Below are 25,122 nucleotides of genomic sequence, written 5' to 3'. Positions count from 1 at the left end.
ATAAAATTTTGCAAGCTCTTCGAGGCATTTATCAAAAACAATCGGCACAAATTATAATTAATGGAGGTTTATCTGAGGTTTTTCAAATTGGAAAGGGCACAAGGCAGGGTTGTCCATTGTCTCCTTTGTTGTTTGTTTTAATGTTGGAAATTTTGTTGATTAAAATTTGTGAATCATCTAAAATAAAGGGAATAATGATTAATAAGAATGATTATAAATTAAAAGCTTTTGCAGATGATTTGGTTGTTACCTTGTCTCAACCAACTTATTCTGTATTGGAGTTGTTACAGTTGATAAATCAATTTGGACAAGTTTCCGGTTTTAAAGTTAATAATAATAAAACTAAAATACTATCTAAAAATATGATGGTTAGAATTTTTGTTTTTATATATTGGAGTTAATGTATTTAAAATCTTGTTTCTTGGATGTATGTATAATTGTTTGATGTTCATTTAAGTTGTATGTTTTTTTTAACCCTGTATTCAGCTCTGGGAAGGAGGGGGAAGGGTGATGGGGGGGGTGAGAGGGGGGAGTATTTTATTGTAAAACTTTAAAAATTTTCAATAAAAAAAAAGAAAAAAGAATTAACAGACGAGTTGCCCATCTGACTTCATCTTCTCCACCAAGAAGGTACATTTTGACCCAGAAAATTGTGAAGAGCAGAATGAAGAGGCAGGACTGAGGCATGAGACTGATGAAAGCACAGTCTGGCATTATTTGTTACTTTGCATTAAATCTCCAGGACCAGATGAATTGTATCCTAGGATATTAAAGAAATTTACTGAGGGTCTGGCCAATGCATTATCTTTGAGAGATCTTGGAGAATAGGTGAAGTGCCGTATGGCTGGAAAAGAGCATGTTTTACTCCAAGGAGGAGGGGAAAGATTACATAAAAGTTATTTGGACACTAATATAGGAGAGTTTAAAGCAGACAATAAAATAATGAATTTTGTGAGCACTTTTAAAACAGTCTGATAATTACTTATTTTTCTTGCCAGATACAGTAAATCTCACTTTTATTGGATAAATTCGTAAGTGTTTTGGGGACTGCTGCAGAATTAATTTATTTTTATTTCAGAAAAGTACTTGACAAAATACTCCATGGCATTTAATTAACTATCTAGTAAACCACAGTATGGATGACATGGCAATTAAGTACATAGAAGAGTGCTCATCAATGATATCTCATGAAAATAGAAAGATGTATGTTGTAAGACCAGTCTTGGGCCCTTACTATATTTTTATTTATCAAGGGATGAAGAGGAGATGCTGATCAAATTTGCACAAAACTGGGAAACTGCCATAGAAGACAGAAATAAAATTCAAAATAATCTTGATAGCATAAAGAAATTGCTGAAAATAAGAATACGAGACTTAATGCATATTAAGTTAGGAAACAAAACTTCTTTAAGTTAGGAAGCATAGCTATAGAATGTTGAATATTAGTATTTACTGGAGTGATAGCTGATTGTAATTCAAATATGAATATGCAGTATAATGTTAGTGCCGCCCACCAAAAAGAAAAAATTAAATGCAGTTTTAGATTGCATTTACTAACGTATAGTTTCCAAGTAATAACAATCAAAGCTCCACTTTATTCTGCAACATTGGCCAAACTCCACCTTAAATGTTATGTTTGATTCTGGATACCATACTTTAAGAAGGCTTCAGATAAACAGAAACAGGTTCATAAAAGCAGGGAGAGGATTAAAAGGGGACTAAAATTAACTCTTATGAAATGAAATTGAAGGAACTGTACATGGTTAATCCTGAAAAGTGAAGATGGGAGAACATAAGATATTTCCTTTCAAATATTTAAAAGTATGTCAGCAGAAGGGGGAAATTTGTTCTCTGTTCTTTCAGAATGCAGGACATGAAATAATGAATTAAAACCAGATGCTGATTAAATGTTAGGGGAGGGGGAAAGTAAGGAACAGTTTGATAGTGAAGCCAATTATCCAGAGAGGTGATGAGTTCTCATTCATTCCATCTGCTAGTATGAAAGTGAGCCATATGGTAGGGATGTTTTAATTTGGATACCTGCCCCGAGTAGGGAGTTGGCCTAAGTGGCCCTTCCCACACTATGATTTTCTAATCCCTTGAAATAATGCAAACTTCACACCTCTGGCTTCTTCATTTGGCACTGGAAAAATCAGAAAATGGATACAAGAAAGAGTAAAAGTCAAGCATAGCTACTCAGAATGAAATTGCCTGGTGTTACTGAAAACTAGGTCTACGGATGGATGAATTTTGAAGACAATGGATTTCATCTCACCCCAAACCTACCTCTCTTTCTCTAGATTAAATAGTTTGTGCTGTGCAAACAGTGATGGAAAAACAAACAAAAATGCTGGTGTTTTCTGATAAGTGATCTGCTAGTAATGGGTGATTACAATTAGCATAGAAATGGCTATAGGGGCATCTCCTGTTCCCCTCACTCATTCAAGCAATTAACTATCTCCAAAGAAAGCTGCTAGCAAAAAGCCTCCAGAACAGAGTTCAAGCAGTCTGCTTAGCAAACTGCTATATATAAAAGAAGAGAATCAAACTGTACCTCAGTTAAGGAATAACAGAATAAATAAATTTTCCTTAACCTGAGGACAATTCTGTCTCCAGAATATTGAAGTGCCACTATATTTTATAGTCTCGTCTATTAAGGTTTGCATTACTATTAGATGGCTGCAAAGAGATTCAAAAAATCTTTTCTGCAGTGTACTGGCTACTTACATTTTGCAAATCAGTTATGATGATTATTTTCTAAGAGTAAATAGCTACTTACCTCGCCCCCACAATGCATTGCACTGGCGGTCCCTGGTTTTACAACGGCCTCCATAACACCGGCCCTATGGAGCCGAAAATGGGACTTGTTAGAGGCTTATGCAAGAACCACTCAGCTTGCATGTTTTATTACCCATTGGGACTTGACAATTCAGATGTGTCTTTAAAACTCTGCATTAACCTTTACTTATTTGTTTGTTTAAATAACCATTGAGAAACTTGCTCCTTGTTCAGTCTGATTTAATTAGACTTTTCCAAGGGTATTTCTTTTATTGGAATTGACAGATGGGTCCAACTGCAATTAATCTTTCCTCCCATACTTCCTGCAATTCCAGGAATTCTAGTTATGAAACTGACATACCAACTATACCTGTTCATTGTCACAAAAGTAGCCATCCTGTTTGTGTACATTAGGTGGACACTACAGGGGAAAAAAAGAGAATTATATCAGAAAGGACAAAATATAGATAAATACAACTCAAGAAAACAGGTAAAAGGCTTTTTTCCCTAACTTACTACTCTCCAGATGTACTAGCTATCATTCCATAATCCTCAGTCAACATGATACATATTTAGAGCATCAAGTTAGGAAGACTAGAAAAGGTAGGGACCCATTTTAAACGAACATGCTTTCAAGCCAATATTATCCACATTTCTTTTTTAGAAATTTAAATTCTAGATAAAAAAAATTTTCAATAATGAAGACTACATGCAATCAGATGTTGTGCACAGAAACCAGCAAAACATGGGTATCTTGACTAGTAGATTAAAATGCTTCCCCCCCCCCAATCTACTTGTAAATCACATTCCTTATAATTTCCCCAACTTACCTGACTGGAGTCCCCAGTACAAGTTTCTGGGATATCACATTCATTCACAGCTTCTCGGCAAGTTACACCCCGTGGCTCATACTTCATGGTAGAAAATGGGAGAAAAATAAAAATGGAGTTTAATATTAGTTGGCAAGGGAAAAACAAAACAATACATCATGTGAAGTCTTTCTCTAACTTTATCTTTTTTTCTACTCTCAGTGCAGGAAAAGAGGAGAACCAAATTATCCCTAGCACCATGGAAGGAGCAGCAGGGTTTGCTGCTCTTCATAATCCTAATTTTTCTCCTTGCAACAAAAGGGAAAAGAAAGCATGTCTCAGCATTTTACCAAATCCATCCACAAATTTGTGCTTTAAATATTAAATGTGCGCAGACATACATGCACAGGGTTCCATCCATGAGTTGGGAATATGTGACATTGTGAGGCTGCTGAAATTAGGCAGGCGAAGATTTGGTTAAGGGGGAGATTGAACCCAATTTACCCCCTCACCCCCATGATTTATGTAAACTATAATGCTTTTAGCTGTTCAGAAATATTTTGTAGGAAATCTTGCACATCTGAGCCATTTCAAAATATGTGCACTGACACCGAGTATCAAATTGTGGCCTAGCCTGATTACAATTTGCTTTATGTAGGGAGCATTGACATGCAAGCACAGATGATGCCCTGCTGTATAACTCCCAAGAAAGGAAGCTTTGCTTAAAACTGGTGAGAGATGGACACAGAATCAAGGGATAAAGGTCCCATTCCAACTTGTTTACCTTGCACTCTCGACAACACAACCCATCACTGCACATGGCATCGTGCGTAAGGGTACATTTCTTGCAGCAGTTTCCTCCACCTTTGGAACACTCCTTTGAGAAAAGAAAAACAATAGATTTAATATTGCTTGGAATTTCGGATCAAAGTTGAAATAAGAAAAGTACAGCTTCAATTTTTTTATATCTTAACTAACATTGTTTTAGAGATTTTGGTTTTATTTTCAAACTCACCACCACCATTTGAATACAGCAGGAAGATGAAGTTTCCAATATGAAAACTTGAATTTGCAAGTTTTCTTAACATATGTTGCTTTATTTTGCAAATTATGCAGATTTAATCAATTCTCAAAAAAGCTCTTTTTTCCTTTTACCAGTTGAAATAGCTATATTGTTTATAATTTCCCTAATGTTGGTTGCTAGTTTTTACTGACATTTTCTTTTGGGACACATATCTCATGAACAGATGATGTTTGTTCTTGTGGATTTTGAACAACACTAAAGCAAAACAAAAAGATGCTGGTTGAATCTATCCAGCATTAATGTCGGGGTTATCCCAACTTTTATGGATCATGACATTCTGAAGAAAAAGAAAAATTGCCCTTTGATAAGAGAGCTGTCTGATTCTGAACTACTCCAATCTCTGATAAAATAAAAGACATTCTCCAGCATGCATAAAACAGAATTCAGAATTCAAAGCCTGGCAGAATTCAAAATAATGTTACTAGTAGTAATATTACTTTGAGTCAGATGGCACCTTTTTTTAGCCCCAGTTGTTGCTTACCGCAAAGGACCCACAGTCACATTCTTCTCCTGTTTCAACAAATCCATTACCACATTCAGGAGGGTCAAGGAGCTGTGTTAATGAGATATTGTTAAAGGAAATGGAATCATTAGAAGGTTCCATGACATCATTTAATAACATTTTCTTCTACTCATTTGCAGTTGAAAATGGAGATGAAGAAGCTCTCTTGTAATTTCTTCTTTTTATGTTTCCATTTTGGGACAGGGTAGATTTGAGAAATCAACAATGAAAGTGAAAGTAATTTTTTTTTAAAGGTAAACATCAATTTCTTAAGAAAAATTCCTCTGTTGTTTTACCAATTGACATCTGATATGGGACCATAATTTAAGCAAACTGAACTCAGAATGACACTATACTGTTTATGATAAAATGCTATTCAGAATTATGACATAATAGCAAGGCGAAGGAATTTTGGGAGTTAACGTGCCATATATTCTTTGGGAACCAATTTGTTATAGTACTTCATAAACGCCTAAAATTATTATATCCTTCCTGAAGTGGAGCAGAAGTTAAGATAAATGGCTTCTCCTTCAATATCTATATACGCCGGATAGTTCTCTTCCAAGAGATGTATTAATTTATTGGCTTATTCAGGGCAAGGTAGGTACAATACCATTCAAGCAAAGCCATTGCACCAATGAGGTTTTAAAAGTTGGGGATCTTGGTCTTTGGAATATAAAACTGTCAACATTTCACCTATTTAGTTTTGCTACAACCTTGATCTTAATCTACGGGATTATTCTATCCTGATTGAAAATATAGGAAACAGTACAAACTATTTGCATCTAACAGGAACAGCAAAAGGTGTCGAAATGACTTTGAATTCTGGGGACTTTGATTAATTAAGAAAGAGCTCATACCTTCATTATGAATCTGACCTAATATTTAGTACTATTACCCTAATTTAAAGATCTTTATGGAATAAAAAATACTGGAGTTACATTTTGATTATGTTTGGGAAGGAAGTCAACCCTGTATTTTTATGAAAGTCTCTCAAGCTTACTTACAGCAGAGACGTATAAAATGCATTGGCTGAAGCCTATGAAACACATGTTGATGACAAGTCTTCAAAAAATAAATGAGGCTTAAATGGGAGACTGCCCCCCAAAAATCACAAAACTGAAGAGCAGTATGGGAAAGTGAAAAAAACTCCAAATTGCAAATTACTTTCATATTGTTGTCAAGAAAACAATTATGAAGTGCAATATCATTTGATTGTTGCCTTTTTTCTAAAAAAATGATCTTTTCAATAATTCCACGAGGTCTGCTGAGAAGTAGTATCACCTATTAAAGTTCCATAATTAGATATGGTCCTACCTTATTATATTCTGATCACAAAACAAGAATTTTGTTTGACTATAGTTCCAGGAAGTGCAAAGAAAGAAGATATGAAAAATGTTGTCTGGAAGTAATTCTTATTTACAATTGTGATCAAGTGAAAGTGTTTTAATATTACCTTCAAAGGCTTGTTAAAGAGACAGCTTCCTCCTCCTTCAGCCAGAAACTGATTGAATTCATCAACACTGCAGCGTGAAAATTTCCGTGGCAAGTAGTATCTGTGTTGTTAGGAAGAGAGCCAATAGAAGATCAAAACCCAATGAAATGTCAAAGAAGGTAAAAGATTTTCTTGGTATGGAGACTTCCAATGAAAAATGGATGTTCCTGAACAGGGGGATAACATTACAGCTGAATTGGCAGCTGAAAACTGGATCTGAGTTACTGAAAACTCTCCAGAGAAAGAAGAGATTGCGAGATTGCCCTTACATACTCCAGATAGCTGTTACTGGTGTATGGACGGCAGGAACAAATGTTTCTGTGGCCACTTGTGTGTTATGCAATTAGAAGTCAAGGGAGTTCATCAGGCTCACAATATTGCCTTTAAGGACTTTAAGTTTGACTAGTTTCATTTTTTAATCTGTTCTGGATTTTTTTTACTGTTTTTTAAATATTGAGAACTATTGGAATGGCACAGAGGTTTCATGGAATTCATTTGGTGGTCTCTTTCAATCCAAAGAATTTTAAAATATGAATTTAAAGACTCAGAAAAATTCCTTTTTGGAGTAGATAGGAAAAGGGTGATTAGAGCGTTGATTTTGGAAAGTTATAAACATATTGAAGATCCAGATAAAGGTGAAATAAGACTCTAAATGTATCCACTACTAAAACTCTTGTGTCTGTGAATTTTAATTGGGCAAAATGATGCATCACAGGGCCAAACTTTTTCAACCTATTTACAAAGCTAACATACAAAATGCCAGGACATATTATTCCCACGGGAATTAAATTTTGGCAAGTTCTTGCAATTTCAGCACATTGGCACTGTACTGCTGTACAGTCACGATACTCATTCGTAACATTCTCTGACACTTTCCCACAAGTCAATGGGGAAGGCTGGGAAGTTTGCAAGGAGAAAGTCAAAGAGGATCATGTGACTGTGGCTGATGGTAGAAATGTGGCAGCAGATTTGGTCTTGCAACTTTCTTCCTGGGAAGTTTGCAGAGAGAAAGCCAATAAGGAATCTCTCTATCTTGTCTCCTATACCTACCCAATATCTATCAATCCCTCTGCACTCATGATTATATCTGAAAGAATGATCCAACAGGTCACAGATTGTCTAGTTAATTATATGAATCCTTTCCACGACAAACTGCTGATTTTTAAAAAAGATTCTAATATAAACATGGTAAGATGGGACTTTGAACTTTGAACATTAAAGGGATCAGAAGGTATTAAAGATTGCATGTAAAGGAGAAATATTTAAATTACTCACCAAGAATGGAACAAAATATTTTAACATCAGATTAATTTACCCTAAGATATTTGGGAATAATGGACTCAAATTACTTTAAAAATATTGACTATTATAGATAAACAGATTGTAAATGATATTGTGGAAGAGGAACGAGTTTTACTAGATAAGATTGAAACTGATTTAAATATAAATCTGGAAATGACAAATTACAACAATGATAGGGAAGGAGATAAAATACAAATGTACAAATGAAAGTAAATTCTGTGATAAAAGAGAAAGCAAAAATGAAAAAAATCAAACTGTTAAGAAAGAGATCTAATAAAGTTTCAAAGTTTTCTAAGAAGAGACAAAAATAATGAAACCCCCCCCCCCAAGTTCTAGGACATTATTTGAGGGGATTAAAAACTAAAATTGTACAAAATAAGGGGAAGGAATATTGTCATGGGCCAGGATTCAGATTCAGACTCTGACAACGTTGCTCCAGCTGAGTCTATGGATTGTTAGCCTCAGAAATCTTCAAGTCAAAATTCAACTGAAGAGGCTGAGCAATCATATGAATCTCCTCATCAGTTGGAGCAGTCAGATGATGAGGCATGACCCCCAAGCCCCAAGGCTTGACATAAGCAATGGCCAGTGGACCAAAGCCAGTGAATGAGGCTTTTCACTAGATAAAGGACAAAAACTGAGTAATTGCAGCCAACTGCAGATAGATTTATGTATCTACTTTCCCTTTAATTTTTGTTGTAAACAACCATTTGGATTCTTAGTTTGTGATAATTATTCCCCTGTAACTTATTTTTGAACCTTTGACTTTTGGACTGGCTATCTACCTGACTCAGTACTCTGATTCTTGGAATGATTTTGGATCACTCTATTGCTGCTTGAACTTCAGAGTGATTTATTCAGGCAAGCTCTCTTTGCATAGACCCTGATTTGCAATCTGGTCAACTATTAACTGCTTATCTCCATAGCAACTGCCTGCATGTGTCTGTCTGCAAACAGAAACAGAACAAATATGAAGTAGGTTTATTGATCATGGTTAAAATAGATGCATTGTCTGAAAATCATTAATTGACTTTTGCTAACTAGAGGTTTTAAGGTTCTATTTTCAGATAAGAGATATGGAAAAAATAATTTATTTTGTATTTTATGTAATTTAAGCAATATTAATATAACATGTATTTTAAGTAATATTAATATAAAGATGTGGTCTTTTCCTGCATCCAGGAAAAGCATGAGAGCTGGCTGGGTGATTTTGGGTAAGTTATTCTCTCTCAACCCAACTCACCTCACAACGTGGCTGTCGGGAAAATATGAGGAAGAAATATTATATGTTTGTCACCTTAACAAGATAAAATAAACCTAATAGATTTTTCACTTATTATGATTGGATAATGAGGTTTATGGGATTTCTTTATAGATAAAACATGAGATACAGAAGGAAAACGGGTATTATAAAGTGTGTTTTTGGATTAAATTTAAAACAGATATACTGGTATTTTGGGTAACTCTCAATAGACTTTTGCTGATTAGGATCTCATCTCTTAATAATTTCTGGAACTATTTTTTTTACTATTTTTTAAATATTAAGAACCCTTGGAACACCAAGTTTCATGATATTCATAGGGTGAGTTCCCTTCAATCCATAGTGAAATAATTTTTTAATTCAACAGAATCAGAAAAAAATTTTTTGAAGAGATTTTGAAGAGATGAAGTAATACCATTCTGGATAAATGGCTGCTCAATCTCTTTTAAAAAGTGGTGGAGTACCCATAACTTCTGGAGGCAAGCCATTCTGATTAATTGCTCTCACAGTTAGGAAATTACTCCTTAGTTCTAGGTTGCTGCTCCCCTTGATTAGTTTCATCCATTGTTTCTTGTCTTGCTTTCAGGTGCTTTGGAAAATAGGTTGACCTCCTCTTCTCTGTGACAATCCTTCAAATATTGGAAGACTGCTATTGCTTCATTCATAGTCCTTCTCTTCGTTAAATTAGACAAATCTAGATCCTGTAACCATTCATCGTACATTTAGCTTCCAGTCCCCTAATCATCTTTGTTGCTCTTCTCTGCACTTTTTCTAGAATCTCATCCTTTTTGCCTCGTGATGACTAAAACAGGAGGCATTATTCCAAGTGTGGTCTTACCAAGGCAGTATAAAACAGTACTAACATTTCATGTGATCCTGATTTGTTGATGCAGTCTAGGACTGCATTGGATTTTTTTAGAAGCTGCAGCAATGCTGGCTTATATTTCAGTGGTTGTGCACTAGGAATCCTAGTTTCTTTTTACAGTTATTTACAGTTAAAAGAAGATGATGATTTGTTAAAAACATTTTTATTTACTTTATATTTTTATATTTATATTTTATATTTTTTCTGCTCTATATTTTTTTCTTTTCTCTTACACTTTCTTTATTTTTTATTTTTATTTTTTGTAGTTTCTATTAGTTTTTATCTGCATGGTTGTAATATCTAGTAAAAATTATTTTAAAAGTTTTCTAAGCTCAGTTAGATGCAAGATCATTTATATAACTGTACATTTGCATCTTGAATTTGTTTTCAGTTGATGCCAGAGGCTTAAGTGGGATGTTTTCTGGCCCATGCGAGGGTCTATTAGTGACACAAGTTTCCTTTCCTTTCTTTGAGAAAGAGAGCAGGGGTGGATAGGGGGAAGGCTGATAAGAGAACTGAATTTAAAAACTGACAAGATAACCAGATGTAGCAGATGTCAGATTACTAAAAAAGGAAAATTGAACAGATGTATCTTTCTTTTTCCTGTGCATAAAGTGCTACCTGCTTTCTTCTGAAGCCAGCTTGAAAGGGAAATAGATGAACTTAACAATAATCAATCAAAGTGAGTTTTATGATGCCAGCAAGATGTAAAGTTAAGGTCTAAACAGTTTGGGGGATACTTTAATAAATCCTTGGTTCCTGATTTCAAATATTAATCCAACACCTTGCCCTTATGTGATCTTCACTTCTTCTACAACTTACCCAGTATCTTCCATAATACAACCCAGCCATAAGTCAGGACAGCGACAATCCCCTATAGAGAAAAGGAACAACAAAAAAGATAGAGATATCTTTTAAAGAATTATGGGAAATATACATTCTCTATTGCTGGTTCACATTTTTTGTCTGAATCCATTATTTCAAATTATAACTCAGAACTGTATATTCCTAAAGCTGAAATCATCAAGTACCATTTATTTTCTCCCTGTCTGTAATAAAACATCCCATTCTAAGATTAAGCCTTAAACCATTTTTTTCTATAAAATCTGAACTAGATGTTGTTAGAAGATGACCATGTTAATTTTGGAAATGTTAATGTTGGAAAAAATATCAAGAAAAATCTGGTAGCAATCTTTCCTAACAAAGGTTGACAACTCTCTTCTGATGATTGCATCATGGTTGGTACTACATAACCTAGATAGCATTTCAACTTGATGAATTTTTATTTCAAGTGTTTTTCTCGCCAAGTTTTGTCTCCCAAAATTTTTAAAGCAGTTCTAAATAACGAGAAAGTAAACACGCTTACCCAATGGCTTTACTTGTGGAAAAATTGCAGTAATCTTTGCAGCTTGTTGTTGGTATGTTATTCACCCAATTTTTAAATTCTTGTCTTGGATTCATTTTTTTTTAAAAAAGCCAAATAAAAAGGCCACTCCAACTTGTCAAAGGCTTTTTTTTTGGATGTACAAATATTAGTGCTCTCCTTTTTTTTTTTTTTAGTAATGTTGTATTCTAATACATTTATTTTTAATACATTGTTCTCCTTCATTTTCCTCTTGAGGATGTAACCTGTTGTCTATATGTATTATTTCGCAAATAACACTTCTTCAAATATCCAGCTAATATTATTAATAGCTTATAATGTCCAGTAAAGAAAATGCTGCAAATGACTTAATAATATCTATTAATAGTTAGTCCAATGTAGTTTTAAACTGAAATGAGGAGGGGAGGAAGGCAGGTTCAATATGCAGATGAAGGTTACATACCAGACAGATCAGAGAATGTTTCAGTCAATTTCAGGAGGTCTCCAAAAATGTAATATTTGTAATACTTGTAATCTGTCATATATCACACACATTTGCATAACCTGTTAATTAGTTGAAAAACTTGAACTAGGAATCTCCAAGAAGTTCATCTGCAATTTTTTTTGCAGTAACATTTTATTCTTTAGCCAGGTTCCTATCTTATTAACCTCAAAAGAACTGGCTTGGCTCACCCATTCTACTATTATGATCATGACCTTAAGAAGCAGCCAATACACTGGCAAAGAGGATGTGGAAGAAAAGCAAATTTAGATCTGGAGGACTGACAATGTAAACCACAGCCTAATGAACCCAGAGTCAGGCCCCAATTTCAGTTTCAGCTTATCCACTCAGAACCTTTTAAAGTAGAGATTGCCAAATTGGAAACCAGAACAAAGTAATCCCTAATCTGAGACTGTTACCCTTAAAGAAACAATCTCAACTTACACTAAAATGTTCATGATGCATGAAAAATATCATGCAGAGCCAATATAGACAACGGAGCAGAGCCAACATTGATAATGGAGTACTAAACTGGAAACCTAAAAATTATCTTTTCAAGTTTCTCCAGAACAGGAGACAAAGCTTGAGAATGGAATAGTTCTTCAATCTAGTATAATAAAAATGCCTGTTGGGTTCCAGATCTCTTTAAAATAAATTCTTTTAGGCAAACCATAGCCTCATAATTATTGTTGGCTCAATCAGTGGTTCGCAATCTATGGTCTACGGTCCACTAGGGGGGCTGTGATGTCATCATAGGCTTGAAGAAATGTTATGATTTAAATCTTGAATTAAGTCTTGGAAGTCTGTGGCCATGGTCCGTAGCCACAAAACATATTTAAAGTGGGTTTGTGATGTAAAAAAGGTTGAGAACCACTGGACTAAGCACTTTTCAGGTTCTCGTTATTCAGGTCACTTTCTCCACTTGGCTCATCACACAGTTACTTACCTGCAGAAGCACGGTGCTTGTTCCACATCATACCAATGTTTTGACCCAAGGTCTGGGCTAATGTTACTGCCATGGCTCCAACAGTACCATACTTTGGGAAGGAGGATAACAAGTTATTGGGTAAGCTGAATATGAAGTGATCAGCTATCATAAAAATGTTAAAATTTTTGAGGGCAGATCTTTCCCAGATTATTCACAGGCTCCATGGTAACTACTCCACCCCACCCTTCCTCTCTCTGCAAAGAACAATGAAATCCTGGCTAAGACTGACATGTAAAGCGCCCTATTAGTACATCGGCTTCTTTGTAGAAGCATGTAAAGAAACAAGAGAGGTACTACCCAAGGATCTTACAATATAAATTTAGTTGACTGAAGGCAAAAAAGAGGGGGAAGCAGAAAGCATAAGGGGTATATGTCAGCAAATGTAGTGACAAAAATCACAGGTATTAGTTCAGTTAGGGTATGGAGACTGAGATCTTCAAGGCTTCACTGAAAGTAGATATTCTGAAAGGGTTTTAAAGGGCAGAAGAGTAGTATCTCACAAGCTTTGGAAATGGATCTTCAAAGCCTCAGGAGTTGCAAGATGAGAAGAGAAATCTAAATGAGCTTGAGATCTTTAAACAGACAAATTTGATAGGGTTGGAAGAGCATGCAGGCTTTAATTCTGTATCTTTAAACTCCAGTCCCAGTCATCATAATCCAACTCACCTCATTCACACCTCCGCCTCTAGCCACTGAGCAGATCCCTCCAACATAAGCTGTACCACTGCGGCTGCTTCTAAACGTGTGCCCTCTGGGAAAGTAAGAAGGAAAATTCACTATGCGGATGAAGGAAAAGCTAGATAGCCTTGACCTACTAGATGTTTTTGTCCTCTTGGCATTCACTTACTAAACCTAGAACAATGAAAACTATCAAAACAGGGCAAGAGTATAGATTGGTTAGGGAATTCATTTCTTTGCATCAGCCTGTTACCTTTGTTCCTCACTATGATAAATATGTGCTCATTAATTCTAGTTAACTACAGAGGAGAGAGGAGGTATGTTCATGTATGAAGAATTCCTAGCAATATTCCAGGACAAAGCTATTTCCATTTCAGTTAGAAACTCTGATTTTAGCACTAAGTCCAAATAGATATTGCTGTGCCATATTTTATATGCTAGAATAGAATAGAATAGAATAGAATAGAATAGAATAGAATAGAATAGAATAGAATAGAATAGAATAGGAGCTGGAGCTGGAGCTGGAGCTGGAGCTGGAGCAGAAGAGTCGGAAGGGACCTTGGAGATTTTCTGGTCCAACCCCCTGCTCAGGCAGAAAACCCTATATCATTTCAGGCAAATGGTTGTCCAATCTCTTCTTAAAAACTTCCGGGTTGAGTCATTCATAACTTCTGGAGGCAAGGTGCTCCACTCATTAATTGTTCTAACTGTCAGGAAATTTCTTCTAGGTTGTTTCTCTCCTTGATTATTTTCCATCCATTGCTTCTTGTCCTGCCATCAGGTGTTTTGGAAAATAGCTTGACTCCCTCTTCTTTGTGGCAATCCCTGAGATATTGGAACACTGCTATCATGTCCCCCCTTGTCCTTCTCTTCATTGAACTAGACCTACCCAATTCCAGCAACCGTTCTTTATATGTTTAGCCTTCAGGCCCCTGATCATCTTTGTTGCTCTTCTCTGTATTCTTTCTAAAGTCTCAACAACTGTTTTACATCATGGTGACCAAAATTGGATGCAGTGTTCCAAATGTGGCCTTATCAAGGCATTTTAAAGTGGTATTAATACTTCACATGATTTTGATTCTATCCCTCTGTTAATGCAACCTAGCACTGTGTTGGTTTTTTGGCAGTTGCAGCTGACCCATATTTAAGTGATTGTATCTTAATTCTTAATTCTGTACCTATATTAATTCAAACTTGTTGTTGAATCTATACATTTTAATCACAAGTCAAAAGTAACTGTTATTTTGAAAACCATGCTTGCTAGAACTGGAATTAACTTTAGTGGTAAACTAATTAGATATATCAGGGTGCCTCTTATGTAATTTTAACAGGTAATACAGTTATTATCTAGTACAGGTAGTCCTTATTTACCTCAAACGGGACCAGCAACTCAGTCATTAGGTGAAGTGAGTGTTAAGTGAAAGCACACCTGTGTGCTTTCCTTTGCTTTATGTAACTGCAAAGGCTGCAAATGCAAATTATTGGTCATAATGTCCCTTTTTCATTACCATTCTTCCATCCTTCCAAGATTAGTAAAATGAGGGCCCAGATAGTTGGGGGCAATATTCTGACTCTGTAAACCACTTAGGGAATGCTGTAAAGTATCATAAAGCAGTATATAAGTCTAAGTGCTAAGTGTTAACTTTGAACAGTTACTAAACAAAGCAGTCACTGAATGAAGACTACTTAAATAACAAAATCTGGCAAAGTTTTCTTTTTGTGCCAACATCTTATTTCTACTATATTAGTGAATATTCTTCAACAGCAAAGAATGTCTCTATGTTATCCTAAATGTCTAAAAAGAAATATAAATAGAAGTGAACATATAATAGAAAGCTGTATTTCATTTGCTATAATACCAGAAGATCTATTAAATAGGCTTACCAGAAAAGCAGACTCCTGGGCAACTTGTTCAGTAAAATAAAAGTTTCATTACATATATAGATTTTCTTAACATCCCTTATGAACATCTCTAACATCCCTACTTCAGCCTATTCTTACTATCAGAACTATAATAGTTAATTTTGCATCTTTCTAGCATAAAAGTGACCACATTCCCATTTAAAACTCACGAGAAAAGATGAGCAGCATCACTGTATTCAGGAAGAGACTCTTGGCGATATTTCATAAACTCTCTCAATGTCTCTAGGGACTCTTCATCAGTCTGGATCTTATCCCCCGATGCCCATGTCTCCATGGCAACCAACACAATACGAGTGTTCAACTGCTCCTTAAAAATCTGTGACCAAACATAGATTTTTTATAAAGGTGGGGGCCTTCCACCTTCCATACATGAGATATGCTTCCTATTTGCCAAAGTACCACAGTTTTCCAAATGTACCCTTTAAGTCAAATGAAAACTAAAATAGTTTATTTCCTTCCCACAATTTATTTTCATATGTACTTTTAGTGGAAAAAGATTAAAATTAGTCTGAATATTATAACATTATAATTGTTGTTTTATTATTGACATATTATTTCTCTCTTGGTTATTAAAATAAGATGAAAATAAGATGAGGTTGAAGTATTGTTTCATATTTGACAGTAATACTGAAAACTCAACATTTTTGGAAAATAATTCCCATTAAAATTACACAAATTATAAAAGTTGAATTCCTATTGCAACTTGAGACATTTGTATTAAATTTTACTAAATCATATAATCCTTCAAAGCATACCAAATTAGTTTTGTATATGTTAGCTGCTGCAAGGAAATTATATGCTTCTCTTTGGAAACAGAGAAAGAAGAAATATTGAATAACATTGTTAAGAGTAAGTCTAAATATTTAAATTTTAAGAAATAAATTTTAATATTTTTTTTAATACAAAGCTATTCTAGACATCAAAGCACACTCTCGCAATTTGGCTAGCCATTCTTTCATACAAGGAAAGATCTTTTCCAACAAAAAGCATATAAAATGTGGGTTTTTCTATGCAGAGTGTTTATATTTGGGAAATTAGATTAAACCTATTATAGCTTATAATTTTAATTAGTGATTTATGCTGTACCATTATTGTTAGCTTAAAGCTTAAAAGTTATTCTTAATTTTTTCTTTAAAATGTAATTACAAAATTTTGTAATTTAATAATTAATATTTTATGGAAGAACTGTAGTCTCCAAGACAATTTAGATCTTGTTTACTTATTTGTATCTTACTATTTTGCTTACATATCCTTTGACTCATTTAATGCGTTTTGTCTCTCCTTGTCTACAATTCTTTCTTTAAACTGTTCACTAATTTTAAAAAAAAGATGAGTGAGTGTAGAATATAAAAATAAGTGAAAAACTTTGCTCTATATATTGGACTGATTAAATTTGCATTTCTTAAGCTAATTATGAAAATTAAGACAGTTGTCCTTTAGCATGTCATCATCATCATCATTAGGTCCTGTGCAAAACACCTTGTGTTTTCCAGTGGTTTTCAATCATTCACAGCCTCTTTGGCATCTCTCTAGGGACCTTAAAAATCTTAAGATCTTCTTTAAGTTTTCTGAGGCCAGCCTCATTTTCTCTTTCCTCCAGGAATTATCCAACATAGTACAATATTTGAATGCTGGTCTTTAGGCATACATAAGATGTCACCAACAAGCTGCATTCAATGTTCATTCACAGTTCTCAATAGATGTTCTAAATCTAATCTTTGTAGTTTACTTCATTAGACATGTGGTCACAATATAAGACATGGAGAATTTTTCCCAAGCAGCATTATTGGGAAATATTTAACTGTTTAATCGTCTTGGTTGTACATTTCCATGTTTCACAAGTATATATTGGCATGTACTTAGTATGAAAACATCTGTCAGGAAACATTATCTAAAAATAATTGTGGATACTTGAAAGACAATATGTTTATGTGTGTTTACACATTTACCTGCAGAGTGCTGTGGAAATGAGAAGCTAGGATTTAAGATCAAATATATGTGAAAATGATCTAGAACTCAATAGACTGGGTCACTTATTTGTATCTGATGATGGCCTGTAGAAGGGACCCACCATGAAATCCTTTGCATAGGGCCAGATTTTCCCTTGTTTCATCCTCACCTTATTTTTGCATGTAATGTTTGCAGGAAACTGCAATGTACTCCACACTCACCACATCAGCAAGATTTACCACAGACTTTGCAAAGTTGCTGGTAAGGCTGACTGAGCGGCGCATTTGCTCAAACTGGAACAGAATAGATACAGAAAAAAATAGTTTCAGGAAATTCACTCATCATCTGATTAAACCTGAGGCTGAAGCAGTCTAGTGAGGGACTTCCCCTCCTCTGCCTCTTTGACTTCTCCCAACTTAAAAAAATTGCCATAAGGTCAATTTCACTTTTAACACATCAGTACATTTTTGAAATGCCTATCTTCTTAGCCATAAACTTTTATCAGGTTTGCACAGAAATAAGTCCATGTAAATAATATTTCCTGAAACATGTACTGAATTTATTATTTATTTATTAAATTCATATGCCACCCATTTCACTGCTACTGCAACTCTAGGAAACTTACAAAATGTTAAAAAGATAATATTAAATGATTAAAATTAAGAAAAAATAAATGAAGGTTAAAAATCAAAAGGACAGGCAACACAGGAATGGAGATTTTCAGGCATTCCTATCAGGCCGACTTCAACTCTGGCAGGAGAATATTCCAAAGGACAGAGATCACAAAAGGCTTTTTTCCTGGATCCCATCAACCGTAAATTCTTTAGCAGGTAGGGACTGAAGTAGGCTTCTTCTGCTGGAGTAAGTGGGATAGGCCAATCCCATTGGGAGAGACCCAGGCCATAAAGTAAGGTGACCAACCGTCCTCCTTTAGGGAGGACAGTCCTCCTTTTGTAAGTTCTGTCCTCCCTCGAAAAGTGTCCTCCTACATGTCCTCCTTTTTGATATTTGGAGACTAATCTGCAGGGCTTTTTTTTCTCATAGAACGCTCAGAATGGTGTTCTGGCACCTTTTTTTGATGTTTTTTTTTTCAACTTTTGCGTGAGCTGTGCTACTCCCCCTATTGGCTTTCGAAAGCCAATAGGAATTGCTGCTGAGCGCCCCAAAACACCCGGCCGGCACATGTAAGTTGTCTGCAGCAAAGGCGAATTGGCAGGAACTTTGCACCCCTCCCTGCTACCCAACTACACCATCTCCTAGTTAGTCCCGAAGATACCTGGAGGAGATTGGAGCGGCGACGCCACAGTAACTTTTTCTTGATCTTTGGCCCTGCTAGGGCAATAATGGCTGAGGGCGCAAGAGGCAGGGGCAGCGGGGCTGCTTCGGGCAGGGATGTGAGGGGTGGCAGTGGCCGGCTGCCCCCCGTGCTGTGGGAGCTGCGGGGCCTGCTCTACACAAGGCTGTGCAGGGTGGGCGATGGTGCTGGCAGGGTGGCTGCAGGCGGGGTGTGTTGACAGCAGGCTGCCCCCTGAGGCCGGAGCCGGCGCAGCTGGTGCTTTGGGAGCTGCGGGGCCCACTCTACACGGTGGGGCAGCAGTGCTGGTGGGACGGCTGCGGGCAGGGGCATGGCATATAAGCATAATTACAATATAAAATGTTATTGTTACAAATGTTTTTATTATGCATTTATCATATTATATTCTGTATTATTGTTGCAATGAATAAAATGTTTCCTTTATTTACGATATTTTTTTCTTCAATTTATTTGTGCCCTCCTTTTCATTGTAAAAAAGTTGGTCACCTTACATAAAGGGCTTTAAAAATGATAACCAACTCCTTGAACTGGATTCAAAAGCAGACTGCAACCAGTGCAGCTTGCAAATGGTGGTGTTAGATGGTCCACCCAAGAACTTCTAGAACTGTCTGTGCCGTTCTGTTCAGTATCAGTTATAGCTTCTGAATATATTTCAAGGGTAGCCCCCTGTAGAGAATCAGGTTACTGACTCCCTTTAACTCAGTAATTCCAAGATTTTCTAGCCAAATCACCTTCTCTAACAAAGCAGTACTCTTTGGTCACATCTTTAGCTGAGCAAGTGTTCAAGCACTGATCCAAAGTTTCAGACTGGTTTTGCGGTTTGCAGAAACTTCTTGCTCAAAATAAAAAAGGTTTGTTTGAGTCAAGTTCAACTGATGTTAATAAAAAACCAAATCATGCTTGGATGTTGATAATTTTGGGGACATATCAATGTTGTTTTCAAGGCAAAGGTAGAGAAATATTTTCTTTCAGATATTTTTAAATTTTTCAGTTTAGTTTTCAAGTATTTTCTGGTAGTATAATTATTTAATTAATTACTAATAAATTCAGTAAGATAAGCTAGACTAGATTGGGTGGTCATAATAATAACTTGGAAGAAGGCAATGTCAAACCATTTGAACTGAATCACTTTGATAGTGACGTCGAAGCATATATATTTAATAAATAAATATTTTATCGTTGTCTATATGGGGGATCCATAAAGTCATTAAGAATTCAGACTAATAACATTATTGATGAATTATCTCTTAATAGTCTTCAATTTGTCAGTCTCTGTTAAATATTGAGAAAGAACCTTTCATTATACATGTTATTTCATTACTGTTATTTGAACAGGATAGGGAAGTATAACATCATTTTGCATTTTAAAAATGAAAAGACAATAATTAAATCATAAATTAAAGACCTCTAGCCCAATTTTGAATTGTCTATTTAAGAGCAATTACCAGGGATTCATTAGTAACTCTGTTCTGAATGCAAAGCACTAAACAAGAGTAAGAACTGCAACAAAACAAACAAACAAATTACCAATGCAAGACACAATAGGCTTGGAAAGCTTTGAGCGTATTTTATCAATCTGCACTGGTCATTATATTGACAATGTAATTATATTGATCCAGCAAGCTCAGTTGATGGACAGTTTATCTGAATTGAAAAAGGCATTGTGGAAGAGATCTTGACAGAGGATACACTGACCAATTTAAAAAAAAGAAAAGAAATCACACTTAAGAGACTGAAAGGAAAAATGCTCTGATCATTGTTTGCCAAATTGCTCAAAGAAACAGTCTTGGCAGGCAATTCATTTGCTTCTCTCCACAAAGAATTTTTAAAAGAGCTGCAACAGCAAACCCATCCATATTTGTCTTTCTAGGCCATTATCAGTACTCACCAGTTGGTGGTCATTAACAATTATCAATTCAATGAATTTGGTCTCACTGTGGACAGTCCGATGACCTCGGTGAACCTGGGATGGGAAAAAGAAGAAGACACATTTACACTGGTAACTCTCCTGCTCTAAGAAGGGCCTTCCCATTCATACCCAGGAACATATTTTATATACAGGCCTCTGTAAGTTCCATATTCCTTCTCCTTACATTTTATAGTACAGAAGCTCAATCAGAAGTTTGGAATTCATCAATCTTCCACAGCCTAGAGCTAGTTAGGCACAGCTTCCTTAATTCTTGCAAATTGTTAAGAATTAAGAGAAGGGCAGTTGGAAAAAATTGATATATATTATACAAAAAGCAGCTTTCTAAGCTGTGAAATGCTATAAAACTTCAAGACGTTGTATATAATCAGTCAAAGCTAACCCAAACATGATTTTAATCTTACAGTAGTTTCATACCTTTCTTTTCAATAACAATTATGCAATATCCAGTGTAATTAATATTTTTATTACATTGTTTCTGTTCTATCTTTCCTCTAAGAACTTAAGCATACATTTTATCCACAGAATAACTCTTGTGAGACAGATTGAGTTAAACTGGGACTAACTTCATATACTTAATGACCTGAGAGTGGATTTGTACCTAGATCAGTGATGGCGAACCTTTTAGAGACCGAGTGCCCAAACTGCAACCCAAAACCCACTTATGTATCGTTGGGTACTGGGTGGTAACAGCAGACTGGGTGGGACTAAAAAGTTCAATCAATCAATTCCAACTTTGCAAGATCTTTTTTTCCCGTACGAGAAGTTGAAATTGACTGATAGATTGAACCTTTTTTTTTTTTTGTACATGGTGGCAGAGGCCTAAAGCGAAAAGGTTTTATAAAACCCAGCGACAGCGCACGTGCCCACAGAGAGGGCTCTGAGTGCCGCCTCTGGCACCCGTGCCATAGGTTTGCCACTACTGACCCAGATTTTAATCCAACACAGTAAACATGGAGCTATAGTGCACCTGCAAGCCTTGCTGCTTGGAATGTGAGAACTTATCTAGCTGCCATTTGTTATTCTAAAATAAAATTTTAACTACAATCCCAAAGTAGTAAAGCGATTTTTTTTCAATAATGTTTTCAAGTGAAATAAACAAAGATCTAATTTGTTTATCTTATTAGATGTTTATCTTGCCATAATAATAATAATAATATTCAAATTGCTAACTGGTGTGGTTGTACAACAGCATCTAATTGAAAATAATCTCTTTCCACCTGAGCAGAAAGGAAACCGTCCCAATAGCAGAGGAACAAAAGATCAACTCCTAATAGACAAAATGATTTTGGAAAACTGCAAGAAAAGGAAGACTAACCTCAATGTGGCATGGATTGACTACAAAAAGGCATTTGACTCTCTGCCACATCACTGGATAATCAAGTGCCTAGAAATAACAGGAGTCAGTAGAAACATCAGAAAATTTGTGGAAAGATTGATGCACAATGGAAGACACAGTTGCAAGTCAATGGTGAGAGACTGGGAGAGGTTAACATCAAGAGAGAATATTTCAAGGAGATTCATTATCACCATTACTATTTGTTATTCCACTGTTTCCTCTGTCAACAATACTGAATAACTCAAGACATGACTATCAAACATCAAAAACATCTGCCAGACTATTCCACCTCCTTTAAATGGATGATCTGAAGCTGTATGGAAAAACATCATCTGAAATAGAATCGCTGCTCAACACTGTCCGTATATATAGCCAAGATATTGCAATGGAGTTTGGCTTGGACAAGTGTGCCACACTTGCTATCAAACAAGGAAAAATAGTGAAAACTGAAGGAATCAAGATGCCCCACGAAAATAACATTAAGAGTCTGGATAAAGAAATTACTTTAAATATTTGGGTATCCTTCAAGCTGACAACATCAAGCACACTGAAGTCAAGAAAAAGATTAGAGGTGAATACATCAAGAGAGCGAAGAAAATCTTAAAGTCCAAACTCAATGGAGGAAATACCATAAAGGCAATCAACTTCTGGGCAATTCCAGTTATTAGATGCACAGCTGGAATAGTGGACTGGACTCAAGCAGAACTAAAAGCAATGGATAGAAAGACCAGAAAAATAATGACAATGAATCATGCCCTTCATCCACGCAGTGACATTGACAGACTTTATCTATCAAGGCAAATAGGTGGGTGTGGAATGTTGCAAGTACATCAGATGGTTGAAGAAAAAAAATGGCTTTGGAAGAATATCTGAAGGACAGTGATGAAGATGCACTGAAATTAGTATATCAGGAAGGATTACTGACTACTGAGTACTGATTACTGAGACCAAACTGGCCTACAAGAAAGACCAAATAAAGAACAGAATAGAGACATGGGAAGACAAAGCACTAGATGGCTGTACATTAAAAAAAATAGCTAGGAAAGCAAATAATAATAAAACCTGGCAATGGTTAAGAGCAGGAAAATTGAAGAAAGAGACTGAGGGATTAATTCTGGCTGCACAAGACCAAGCCTTAAGGACAAATGCATATAAAGTCAAAATTGAGAAGACAGCAACAGACAGTAAGTGCCGCCTATGCAAAGAAGCTGAAGAAACAGTGGACCACTTGGTAAGCTGTTGCAAGAAGATTGCACAAACTGATTACAAGCAGCGGCATGACAAAGTAGCAACAATAGTGCATTGGAAGATCTGCAAAAAATATCATTTGCCTGTAAGCAAAAACTGGTGGGATCATAAAATAGAGAAAGTCATAGAAAATGATAAAATTAAACTGCTCTGGGACTTCAGAATTCAAACAGACAAGCACCTGCAACATAACACCCCGGACTTAACAATTGTCGATAAGAAAGACAAAAAAGTCTGGATAGTGGATGTGGCAGTGCCTGGAGACAGCAGAATAGACGAGAAAGAACTGGAGAAGATAACAAGATACAAAGACCTACAAATAGAAATAGAAACACTGTGGCAAAAGCAAGCAAGGGTAGTACCAATAGTAATAGGTGCCTTAGGTGCAATCCCAAAACAACTGGAGCACCACTTGAACACCATTGGCATTGACAAACTCGCCATTAGTCAATTGCAAAAGGCAGCCTTACTAGGAACTGCTTCCATCCTGCGATGATATCTGTAATACCATCAAACATCCACATCTGCCTATCCCAGGTCCTTGGTAAGGACTCGATAGGTAGACAAAATGCCAAATCCAGTCTGAACATCTGGCTGACTATGCGATGATTGATAGTAATAAAGTTGGAAGAGACTGTGGAGGTCATCTAGTACAACCCCCTGCTCAGGCAGGAAACCATACCATTTCAGACAAATAGCTGTCCAGTCTCTTCTTAAAAACTTCCAGTGTTGGAGCATTCACCACTTCTGGAGGCAGGTTGTTCCACTGGTTAATTGTTCTAACTGTCAGGAAGTTTCTCCTTAGTTCTAGGTTGCTTCTCTCCTTGATTTAGTTTCCACCCATTGCTTCTTGTCCTGCCTTCAGGCGCTTTGGAGAATATCTTGACTCTTCTTTGTGGCAGCCCCTGAGATATTGGAACATTGCTATCATGTCCCCCCTCGTCCTTCTCTTCATACCCAATTCCAGCAACCGTTCCTTATATGTTTTAGCCTCCAGTCCCTTAATCTTCTCTGCACTCTAGAAAGAGTCTCAACATCTTTTTTACATCGTGGTGACCAAAACTGGATGCAGTATTCCAAGTGTGGCCTTACCAAGGCATTGTAAAGTGGTATTAATACTTCATGTGATCTTGATTCTATCCCTCTGTTAATGCAACCTGGCACTGTGTTGACTTTTTTGGCAGCTGCAACACACTGCTGGCTCATATTTAAGTGATTGTCCTCTAGGACTCTGAGATCCCTCTCACAGTTACAACTATTGAACAAGGTACCCCCTATACTAGGCATGTCAAACTTGCGATGTCACATGATGTCGCACAATGTATCGGAGCTTTTTCTCCATTGCCGGCAATCGGGTGGGCGCGGTTTTGGGATGATGCGTCCGGCCTGTGGGCCGGCAGTTTGACACCCCTGTCCTATACTATACCTGTACGTTTGGTTTTTCTTGCCTAAATGTAGAACCTTACTTTTTTCACCATTGAATTTCATTTTGTTACATAGTGCCCAGTGTTCAAATCTGTCCAGATCCTCCTGTATCTTAAGCCTATCTTCTGGAGTGTTGGCTATTCCTGCCAGTTACTTTATAAGTAACTCAAAGCAATCACCCAGCTGTTTTTTCATGGCTAAAACAGGGCTAGAACTTAGAGATTCCTGGTTTCTAGACCAGCACCCTTAAAAATATACAAAAATGTAGGGGAAGAGAAGATAACCTGCTTTGGACTATCCATTTAAAAGAATAGATAAATGAAGTAAACTGGGCTAAGTTAGACAACTGAAGACTTTTGCAATTAACA

General features: G+C 36.1%; 1 protein-coding gene across 10 annotated transcripts in view; it reads right to left on the bottom strand.

Moving 5' to 3' along the window:
- Window positions 1-25,122, bottom strand: part of ADAM11 (ADAM metallopeptidase domain 11) — a 108,515-nt gene that overhangs the window by 19,228 nt on the left and 64,165 nt on the right. For all 10 annotated transcript variants that reach the window (XR_005555195.1, XR_005555196.1, XM_039331564.1 and 7 more), the window contains 12 exons: window positions 20,704-20,778; window positions 17,722-17,793; window positions 15,700-15,866; window positions 13,616-13,700; window positions 12,908-12,998; window positions 10,919-10,970; window positions 6,630-6,729; window positions 5,153-5,224; window positions 4,372-4,464; window positions 3,609-3,689; window positions 3,149-3,199; window positions 2,780-2,843 (listed from right to left, as the gene is read on the bottom strand). Coding sequence is in view for 8 of the 10 variants with exons in the window: in XM_039331564.1 (XP_039187498.1) it covers window positions 2,780-2,843; window positions 3,149-3,199; window positions 3,609-3,689; window positions 4,372-4,464; window positions 5,153-5,224; window positions 6,630-6,729; window positions 10,919-10,970; window positions 12,908-12,998; window positions 13,616-13,700; window positions 15,700-15,866; window positions 17,722-17,793; window positions 20,704-20,778 (1,003 nt within the window). In the remaining 2 variants the exon portion in view is untranslated. The remainder of the gene's footprint in view (window positions 1-2,779; window positions 2,844-3,148; window positions 3,200-3,608; window positions 3,690-4,371; window positions 4,465-5,152; window positions 5,225-6,629; window positions 6,730-10,918; window positions 10,971-12,907; window positions 12,999-13,615; window positions 13,701-15,699; window positions 15,867-17,721; window positions 17,794-20,703; window positions 20,779-25,122) is intronic.

This window comes from Crotalus tigris, unplaced genomic scaffold (assembly GCF_016545835.1).
Source record: "Crotalus tigris isolate CLP2741 ecotype Arizona unplaced genomic scaffold, ASM1654583v1 scf7180000024437.13266115, whole genome shotgun sequence".
Classification (NCBI taxonomy): domain Eukaryota; kingdom Metazoa; phylum Chordata; class Lepidosauria; order Squamata; family Viperidae; genus Crotalus; species Crotalus tigris.
Note: the sequence above shows the minus strand (reverse complement) of the source record. Positions and strands in the feature narration are given on the sequence as shown.